Genomic DNA, 10,506 nt, shown 5'->3' on the forward strand with positions numbered 1-10,506 from the left:
TGTCTATATATGAATCACTTGCTGCTTGGTACAGTTATAATAATTAGGGATGCCAATTATTACTCAGGACCCGAATCTTTTTAATTAATATTTTTTAATGATAAATATTACTAATATTCTAAGAAAATGTTTTAAGTTAATAAAAATACTAAATTAATATTTATTTAAGTCAATGAGTATTTTACTCATGGTGCATATTCAATTTTTAAACATTATATGCAAAAGGAAAATATCACAGAGAAGTATTGATCATTCCTTTATAAATGACTATTTTTTGGATGAATAATAACTAATTAGTGGTATAACTAGAAAATTTGGAAAATAGTATTAAAACCAAAAATAAATATTTACTTATTCTTACATATCTAAATTATATTGTCTTTCCCATTCAAATAAATTCATACAACATACAGATGTTATCTGTAATATACTAATACGCGCGCAAGAATAGACACTCAAATAATCGATACCAACACGTGAAAGGTGTTTTTTTTCTTTCTTAAACACAACTATGGGAATGAATAGTATATATATCCGATATCATACTCATATACCTTACCAATTTTGATCCTTCTGAGTGCTTCCTACTGATACTCAACTAAAATATTAAAAGTCTGAAATTGCATGGCCACTACCATATGAGTATTTTCACTCATCAATGATTTCAAATACTTCAACCCGTGTTCCTCTGGTACAAAGAAGTTATGACTACAGAAGAAAAGATGTTGAAAGGGCCATGCTTCCCAAACGATAAGAAAACCAGCTCTGTGACAACTATGCATAGCTACTCAAATATTCCACCACAAGATTATTTATATATAAGAAAATTAGCCTATAAATAGTTGAAAATTGAGACTAATCAATGGTCCAAGTCTTCAGCTATCTTTCCTAGATGCAAATCCCACCTTTAAATTCAGTGCTTTGAGATGAATTTGGAAAAGAAGACGCCAAATTTTGAATCGGACTCTTATGTATGGGAAAAAAAATTGAGCAACTCACTTGTAAGCACCTTCAAATTAAAAATATTAGTATCAATAGGCTTAAAGCAAATTTTGGCCTCTGAAAAAAGGATCATATTTTGATTTTGTTCCTTTAAAAAAAATATTTTGATTTTAATTCCCCTATTAGTATTTTTTGTTTTAATCACTGTTGTCAATTAATATCATTAATTGATGACATAATATAGATGTTGATAACCTAATGATTTATCACATTATTAACAAATAGATAAGATTTTAAAAATATAATTTACCATAAAAAACATGCATAACTAATATATTAGATATGTTTTTAGTAAACTGTTTTAAATTTATCATATTCTTTAATGATATGATAAGTCACTATATTGTAAATATTATTGTTATATCATTTGTTAATGTTATTATTTGACAATAAAAATTAAAATAAAAAATATTAAATTTTATAAGAACTAAAATTGAAAGAAAAAAGTTTAAAGGACCAAAATCAAAATGATCTTATATTTCATAGATCAAAATCATATTTAAACTTTCTTTAATTAGTTTAATTTAATGAGTCTTTATTGATTATCAATAACGGCCTTATCCACGATGTTGCTGAAAAGAGAAAGGAAGTTGAAAATTGTACCCTGCCTACCATAGTGTTAGAGGCCATAAAGAGAAGGAATTAAAATAACTATATTGTATATATGCAGCCCAATAGTAATGAAAGCAAACCCAATATATAAACATCCAAAATCTAAAGGACTAGGAGGCAGTCCAAATAGGAAAAACACAAAGGGATTTGAATCCAGCACATGCATGTGTATCTTGCACCCCTATTTTTATTTGAAAATACTAAACTACCTTTTTACTATTATAGAATACTTATTTCGAAAGTTATTTTTTATTATTATAAAATGCCTATTTTAAAAGTTATTTTTTTACTGTTACAAAACACCTATTCTGAAAGAAAAAAAATATTTTTTTTTCTTGTTATGAACACTTATTCTGAAACCTATTTTGTATTGTTATGAAATGCCTATTTTAAAAGTTATTTTTTATTATTATGAAATATTTATTTTAGAAGGCAAAATTATTTTTCATTGTTATGGAACACCTATTCCAAAAATTATTTTTTATTATTATGCAATACATATTTTAAAAACCATTTTTTATTGTTATAGAACATCTATTATGAAAGGAAAAAATACTTTTTACTTATAAAATATCTATTTCAAAAGTTATTTTTTAATGTTACGAAACATCTATTTTAAAATGGTATAATTTGAAAAGGATAATTTGAAATTCTTAAAAATTTGAAAGATGCATGATTCAAATCCCAATCGGATAGTCTCGGTCCAGTCCAATGTATGCCCAGGAAAATGCAAATAGAACCCAAAAAATTCACAACAATAATAAAATATGTGAAGATGATTGCTCGAGGCACGTTGGAGATGGCGGGCTTCGGCATGATTGATTGTAACGACCGAAATAAATAACAACAAAGCTAAATGATGTGTAATGGAAACAATGCTACTCCTTGATATTCAAACTTTTCCATCGCCAATATTAAGATATAGAATCCTTATCACGTTTATTTTAAAAAACTTAATTATATTTTTAATCTATTAAGTGTGAGTCACTTTCTTTTTAGTCCTTTAAATTTAAAGTTGTTGTTTTTTTAATTCTTGAAATTCATAAAATATTCTTTTTTGTCCTTCTAAAAAATATAAATCAAATAGAAAATAAGAGATTCACTATTTTTTATATTTTTACCTCTATAATTTAATTTTTTATTTTATATTTTAAAGTATAATTTTTGTGGTTGTTTGAAATTACCAAAATCAAGTCAATAAAAAAATTAAAGTAGCTTTTAAAGTGATTAATGGATTTTTAATTTTTCTACTAATTTGATTATGATCATTTTTAGTCACCAAAATTGTACTTTTAAATGTAAAATAGAAAATCAAATTTTGACGGTAAAAAATTATCATAAATTGCCCATATTTGACTCATGCTTTGCAGATGAACTAAAAAGAATATTTGGTGGACTTCAAAGACTTATAAAAAATAACTTTAAATTTAGAGAACTAAAAAAAATAACTGGATTAAAAATATATTGAAGTCATTTTTAAAAATATATATTTTTGCACTTTTCTTTTGTGTATATATACTTTGAACTACCTTTCTATAGTAAAACTTTTTTCTTTTTAACTTAAAATGTGTGTGCATAAAAATAATATAAAATGTAAATATGAAAATATTAATATTTTATTCTTTTAAACCATTCAACTCAATATGACATGTGTAAAAGTTATGTCCTACATATCTAAATTTCCATTACACTTGTCAACTATATGCTAAAAATCAAAATTATACACAGTGCAAACTTCTAGGACACCCAACCCAACTGCATAAGCAAGAAGGGTAAACATTCAACTCCAACGTAGGCTAGAGAGAAACCCTTGAACCCATGATCCTGCAAAAGATGGTAGTTGGTCTTGCTCAATCAATCCGCACAAAACTTTCCTTCACATTTTCAGCAGAGTGCATGTAACTTCAGTCCCAGATAAATGTCACAAATGCTTTGCTCCAGTGTGAAATATGAGCTCACACCATGTCTATTTAAAATTTAAATTGCACTGGTCTTTACATCGCAATTGCCCTTCCTTAGTTTTAGTCCAATCTATAAAGAAATTACATATCAAAAAGAAAAATCAGTTCATTTTTTCAATTAGACCAGTGGCCATAAAGAAATTTAGAAAAGGGAAAACAAAATAGCAAAGCAAAAACGGTAGTTTACGCCTGCGAAATTAGATCGGCGAGAAGAAATCATTTGAGATTATTACATACTTTAATATAATACTCAATATTGTTACTCTAAATTTTTCTTTTAGGTTTTTTTTTAACGAAATCTAGCAGTTTTAATTTTTGCTCTATCGTTCTTCTAATTGTACAAGACGAAACAAATTGAGAGAATTCATTCATAAGGAGTTAAAATAGATGAGAAATAAAGTTTGAATTTCTCTTTATAGTTTAATTTTAATAAGTGTCGAGGTAAAAAAAAATATATTTTTTGATTGACATTATATTTAATAACTTGATAGTGTTAATAATTTAATAATTTTTCAACTTCGTAATAATAATAATATTAATAATATATCGTATGATGTAGGTGTAAATTTATTAACACTGAAATTACATTATAATTAAACTCTTTTCTTTTTCTATTCAATTTAATGCCGAGAAATTTCTTACTGTTATTGCAGATGGACCGAAGGATTTTTACCATAAAAAATATGGACAGAAGGATATAAAAAATCAAATGTTGAATAAAAATTAAAATTTCAATTATAAGAACACATCATCGTTTTAAAAATAGCATGAACATGTCCAACTTATCATTGTAGTTTATTTATGAATTGGGTAAATTGGGTTAACTTAAAACGAAATTTTTCCTTAAAAAAATTAAAACGAAAATAAAGGACTATAATTATTAATGAAAAACTTAAAACTATGATAAAGTTGTTAAAATGCATTTCAACTATTTTCTGGTGAAAACTAATCGTCATGAGAAAAGTATTACTCATGAACAAATATAACTCATAGTAAAAACTGACACTAGCTTGAGCCCAAGTCCAAAATGTGGTTATATATGTTGTCACGACTATGTTTATGCTAACCGATTGAAGTCTAAAATATAAGAATGAAGATTGTTTAGTTAACAATTACATAATCCATTTAGTTGAAACTCTATAATATATAGAATATATTTATTTACAAAATATAATTAAATATAAAAATCTGTATACATGTACGTACAAAACAATTATGGTAGTTTGCCATAACAAACACTTTCCTACTTCTATAAAAAAAAATTGGCAATAAGTTTCTATTTCTAGTTAAATAAAAATTTTAGGAAATATGTTCTAGTCCAATTTATTTTGCTTGATAAAAAAAAACCATTAAAAAAATCCCACAGAACTAGTAAAAGAAACTCAAGGATTACCCTTTTACGATGTTAATAAAACGCACACATGTATGTCTACTGAGAAATTAGAACATTAGAATGAAAAAGGGAAGAAAACAATGGTAAAAAACAAAGCAGTATAATGTGGTAAAAAAAAACATAGCAGTATAACATTAATATATGTTGAGTTGATCAAGATTACACGTTATAATATATCTTCAAACATTAATATTTGTCGTTTCCTTTTTAAACATCTATTTAAAAAGGAAACAATGTTCAACTTATAAATCCCTTTCATTTATTGCTATTTTGGCACTCTATTTTAATACGTTCATAATAAAATTTCTCACCTTAATTTTTTTTCATAATATTCTCATGCAAAAGATGTGTATCTTCCTGTCATTATCACAGACATTATACAGATAAGATCCCATCAAAATTTGTAAATATCTACATAAATAAAAAATATATTTTTTATACTAACAAAATTCTTGTATGTTAAGTTCCCTTCTGCTTTTATATATATCTTCGTACAAAAACGTATTGGTAAACTTAATCCTCCAAATATTTTGTAAAAACAAACATAAAATAAATAAATAAGATGAGTAAAAAGATACTATAAAAGGAATTAAAAAATTTCTGCTTACAAAGTGCATAAATTTTCCACTTATATTTATATTTTATAATAAAATGCAAGTATATGCAAGTCCCTACAAAACACTGCCACGTTTTCCACCAGCATGCAATTAGCGTAAGAGAATAACCATCTCACTGAACTGCGCTAGTGTCAACATAAAATAAGAAAAGCAATATTAATCTAGCAAATAAAATTTTATAAGTTCCTCTGCTTTACTACCCACCAAGATTTTGGGTAGACAAACAAGTCATTTTTGTAGCCTTCTTGAATTTCTCTGAGCCTCGAGAAAAAATCAAGATATATCTACACTCATTGTTGATGAATGGGGAGCAGCAAAGAAAAACATAAAAATAAAGAGAAAGAAAATAGGACAAAAGGTGGTGAGGTACACTAAGGGCCAATTGTAGGGAGAGAAGGGAAATATAGGGCAGAATTTTAACACATACAAATACAGGTAATGCTCTACTATTCCTAGAATTTTCTTGTCTTATTTTGAAGATGGGAGAAGAATTATTCCTTTGCCGCTGCAATGCATTGAAGGAGTTCATCACCTTTTCCTATTTATTCAAAGGAAGAACCTTGGCTTCACTTTCACAAACTAAAGAAAGTAAACCCAACTCAGCATAGCTTGGTATGTTACCTCTTCAAACATGAAAAGGGTATGGGCAAATGTTTCATGCTGGAAATATCAAACAACTCTACGAACCTCTGATCTGAAACTCTTGCTTTGGCGGCTGCAAAGCGTTGGTATTCATCAAAGACGGATGACAAGCACCATTTTTGCAATTTTCTATAGCATCCTACCAAGCAACCTGTTCGGTGCTGCATGCAGAAAATAAAGGAAGAAATTACATACTTTTGACAAGAAAACCTCACATGGTTAGATATTACAAAAACGTTTTATATTGTTAGTGACACTATTACTTATTACAAAAATATTTTAAAAGAAAATTCAGCAAAAATCTCACCTTTCCCCGCTTACAGTGAATTATAACTGGGTGGTTCCTGACATCTGCATTATTTGATCGCCAAAAGTTATTGCTAGCAAAATTAAATGAGTTGTTGAAACTGCAGTTGAGATTAAAAGTAAAGAACTACATCATACCAAGAACAACTTCTAGTGCTTCACGGATTGTGTCCTCTGGGATGTTCACAAAAGGCTCCTGGATGCACAAGTTTCACAAGGTTAAAGAAGATTTAAGGTTATCTAAAACTTGCTTTCTGAACATAAAATTAAAATCAAGTTCCATAATCACCCTTTGTCAACTTAACTTGTTGGTAAAAAAGGAAGAGGGGAGAGGGTGTAGCTAATACAATTTGAGGATAATGTTTGGCAAATTTATCAACTGCTAATATTGATTGACTGAACGAGTTATGGGATCCAAAAGAAGCAATTATTAGATTATTAATGTATCTATACAGACCTAAATCTTTTTTTTACTGGTATACAGACCTAAATCTTACACAATAAACGTATGTAGAAATAAACCATCTCTCAATTCTCATTCATCTGACCATCATCCTTTCCACAGATGGAATCAGATATGAATAAACATGAAAATTAGAAGATGGGCAAAAAAGGCATGAAAACAATTCCAAAATTAATGAAAGAGACACAAGTCAGATATCATAATCAAGGATGGATTTAATAAAAGTACTGCTTCCCCTTGTTTTACTTGACATATCGATTGGTCCATAATTTAATATTCAAACAAAATTCATGGAATAGAGTCAGGAATTCAACAATATAAGGGAAAAGTATTCTATATAAATTCAATGAATTCAGTTCTATGGTTCTTCTAAAGTGAGGGGATATACACTTTAGAGAACAAAGCGCACACCAACAACTGTTGATTTTCTAATCAACAGTTGAGAATTTTGATAAAATCAAATACATATATAACAAATCTTAAAATTAATTATAATCGCAATCTTTCATTTTTCTAATCAAGGGTTGTGAGTGCACTATTCTTTAGAGAACATCTTACTTTAAAGAAGTCAAATTCAAATTCAACATACAATATGCCCTAATCCACCAATAACATAAATTCCATCTCCAAATGTAATAATGAAATGTTCTCTATACTTTTACTATGTCCTTCCTTGATTACCTAGTCTTTCCTAGGGTGATCATGACTTTGGTGCTACTTCTGTACAATTATTAATTCCTTTCCCCCTTCTTTACCTTGTACTTGCACTATAATCAAATAGCAAATCTGTGCTCTTCTTGAACAGAATTGGTTTTTGAGATATTCATAATGGTCCCCTTAAACAGACAACACGTATAATATATGATCTCCAACTGTTAATTATTCTCGAAAAACAAATGATTGTGATCATTTTGGATAACCAAGGAAAAGACTTGGCATGCCAGCTTGGATTCCATCAACCCAGATTTCCATATCCTAAAGTTGGTATGACATAATTTCACTGTGCACATACGAGTGAGGATTGAAGAGGACTCTCGCACAGAAATATATTCAAGAAATAAAACAATGGATCTAATCCGGAACAATAACGAGACCTAAACTGACATGACAATATATAATGGTACCTAAAAAGCTGCCATAGTAAAATTTAGCAAGCAAAAGTTTCCAAACAAAGTTTTTCCTAAAGTACTTTATAAAGTTGGGGACATTTCAAAAAAGTTACGCCATAAGAATCAATCAAGAATAGAAGAAGGAGGAGGAGGAGGAGGAAGAAGAACAAGAACAAAAATAGTAAGTAAACAAGTTGAAGAAATAATAATGACAACAGCCAGCTTTACGTTCCCCCCGTTTTTTTTATCTCCCAAGCCGTCATAACAACCCATTTGATTACACAGTACTAGAAAACAAAGCATCCATATAATGGTCCCAGTGCATCAGGTCACTAATTATCCACACCCATCTCTTGAATGAGAGAAAAGTCATATTAAGAACATAGAAGAGAATGAGAAAAACAGGTCAATTGGATTAGATATCCATTGATCTCTGTGCCAGCTATTTATTTTTATTTTTGTTGTGAACTTAGTTCAAATTACCAAGACATAGAACAACTACAATCAAATTCAGACTTCAGATAAATTTCTTGTATAGTCACTTAGTATTCAATAAGAAAATAAGAACGTAAGATGAATTAGATTTCTGTACAGTAAGTTAAAATCAGCTTATGCACCTCCACTTTTAGAAAAGTTAAAAACTTCTCTAAAAACTTGGCTTACAGGAAAAGGCTGAAGTGTGTAAGCTGATTTTAACTTAGTCTTGCACGAACAGCTGAATTCATTTTATCTCTTTATCATCTTCTTTTATTATTATAATTCCTTATAGAGAAGATTATTCAAATAGACCTCAAGATAAAACAATCAGACCCAACTGGAAGGTGAGAAATCACAAGACCAGAAAAAAGAAGGTTGAAGACATAGATAGATAGAAATAGACCTTATGACCCTCAATCCCAAACTGAAAAAGCTTGATCCCATTTGACTTGAGGAACTCCATGTTGGCCTCCGGATACGGCTCAGGACACAGATATCTATAAAAAAAAAAACATCCAATCAAATAATCAGCAACAGCGTGCGAGGAAAAGATGAAGACTTTACTCACGATTCATCAATTGGGTACTCAAAAAGCATCATCAAACTCAAAACACAACCACACACACACACAAACACAAATGTTAACAAGACCATCATTAAAAACAGCAAAAACATAAGAAAAAAGGTAGAAGAGGGTGATTGAGATGATTGGACAGACATGATGGAACGAAGGCCGAGGGTTTGGAGGAAGGAGAAGTTGGCGGGTTCGGGGAAGCCGGAGCGGAAAATGCCATTATCAACCATGGCGAAGTTGAGGGGCGGAATGAAGAGATCCTCGCCGTCGTCAGCGACGGCGTCTCCGGCGACGGTGTGATCGGAGATAGTGAGCTGGATTTGGCGGCACATGGGGGTGGTGTCCTGTTGTTGCCTTTGCCTTTGGTGGCGGTGATGGGTGCGTTGGAGTTCTGCCGCCAGTTGCATATCAAAGTTTGAAGTAGTAGTATATTTGTTTGTGTTTAAGATGAGAGAGAGAAAGAGGGGTAAAGGAAGTATTTAGAGGGTGTTATTATATAATAATAATAAAGAAAAGGAAATAGAGAAAGGGATCAAAGAGGATATTCTTTGAGGTGGTACCCCTGCCCCTCAAGAGAGAAAGAATGGATGGCAGTTAAAGGGGTGAGTGAAATGAAGTGAATGTAAGGAAGGTGATATACCCCATATTTATACACAGAGGTGCCCAACAACACCAAAATGCCAATGACACCACACTCTTTTTTTTCTTTCTCTGCAAACAAATAAAAACAAATAAGTTATATATATAATATAGTCTATGGGCATGTTTGATTCTGTGTTGCAAAATTATGTCGGGATTAAAAGTCGTTTTATCAACGGATGAGTGATTTTATTTTTGCATTCTTTTATTTTTTTAAAATCTTTTTGAGTTGCATTTAAACATGCACAAAAGCATTTTCAACAGAAAATTAAACATTTACTATATAGACTACAAATATTTATTTTTTATGCAAACAAATAATTTTTTTTATATATAGTATGGAGTCTATATAGACTACACATATTTTAAAAAAAATCTTACTTGGTTGGATAAGAATAGTATGGAGGACAATAAAATATTCAATCTCAGTATTTAATACAATTATACCATAAGGATTGTGTTTGGTCAAAAGATTTAGTTTTTTAACTATTACAACATAGTAGATTAAAGATTTTGTTGAGAGAAGTGTTGACTTTTAATGTTCGATTGTATTTTAAATAAAATTGTTTCGGGAGAAAAATAGTTATAAAAAAGGATAAATTATATAAATTATGAGGCCTTATAAATATAATGTACTATAAATTTGTTGACTATTAAGGAATGGGGGGAAGAATTTGTGTTATATCTCTAAGTTCCTTGTCCTTGCACTAA

The 10,506-nt window shown here is 29.5% G+C and overlaps 1 protein-coding gene across 4 annotated transcripts; it reads right to left on the reverse strand.

Moving 5' to 3' along the window:
• Window positions 1–3,212: 3,212 nt before the first annotated feature.
• LOC114385499 (probable tyrosine-protein phosphatase DSP4) lies at window positions 3,213–9,773 on the reverse strand. 4 transcript variants are annotated; one of them, XM_028345613.1, is made up of 6 exons: window positions 9,301–9,773; window positions 8,986–9,079; window positions 6,672–6,729; window positions 6,535–6,578; window positions 6,273–6,388; window positions 3,213–3,645 (listed from the first exon to the last, which is right to left on the reverse strand). In XM_028345613.1, the coding sequence occupies exons 1-6, from the start codon at window positions 9,561–9,563 to the stop codon at window positions 3,636–3,638; spliced, it is 585 nt and encodes a 194-aa protein (XP_028201414.1). In that variant the 5' UTR covers window positions 9,564–9,773; the 3' UTR covers window positions 3,213–3,635. The 4 variants fall into 4 exon arrangements, with proteins under 4 accessions (XP_028201414.1, XP_028201413.1, XP_028201412.1 ...); XM_028345612.1 differs by lacking the exon at window positions 3,213–3,645 and adding an exon at window positions 5,717–6,123; XM_028345611.1 differs by lacking the exon at window positions 3,213–3,645 and adding an exon at window positions 5,717–6,123 and having other exon boundaries at window positions 6,207–6,388.
• Between the last annotated feature and the right edge of the window lie 733 nt (window positions 9,774–10,506).

Source organism: Glycine soja, chromosome 14 (assembly GCF_004193775.1).
Source record: "Glycine soja cultivar W05 chromosome 14, ASM419377v2, whole genome shotgun sequence".
NCBI classification, from domain to species: Eukaryota; Viridiplantae; Streptophyta; class Magnoliopsida; order Fabales; family Fabaceae; genus Glycine; species Glycine soja.

Excerpts from the sequence above, each read along its gene's own strand:
- LOC114385499 (XM_028345611.1), bottom strand. The coding sequence starts at position 9,563 with ATGCAACTGGCGGCAGAACTCCAACGCACCCATCACCGCCACCAAAGG. Across the intron at positions 9,080-9,300 it reads CTCGGCCTTCGTTCCATCAT|ATATCTGTGTCCTGAGCCGT; the intron begins GTCTGTCCAATC and ends TTTTTTTTATAG. Across the intron at positions 6,389-6,534 it reads TTCACTGTAAGCGGGGAAAG|CACCGAACAGGTTGCTTGGT; the intron begins GTGAGATTTTTG and ends TTCTGCATGCAG.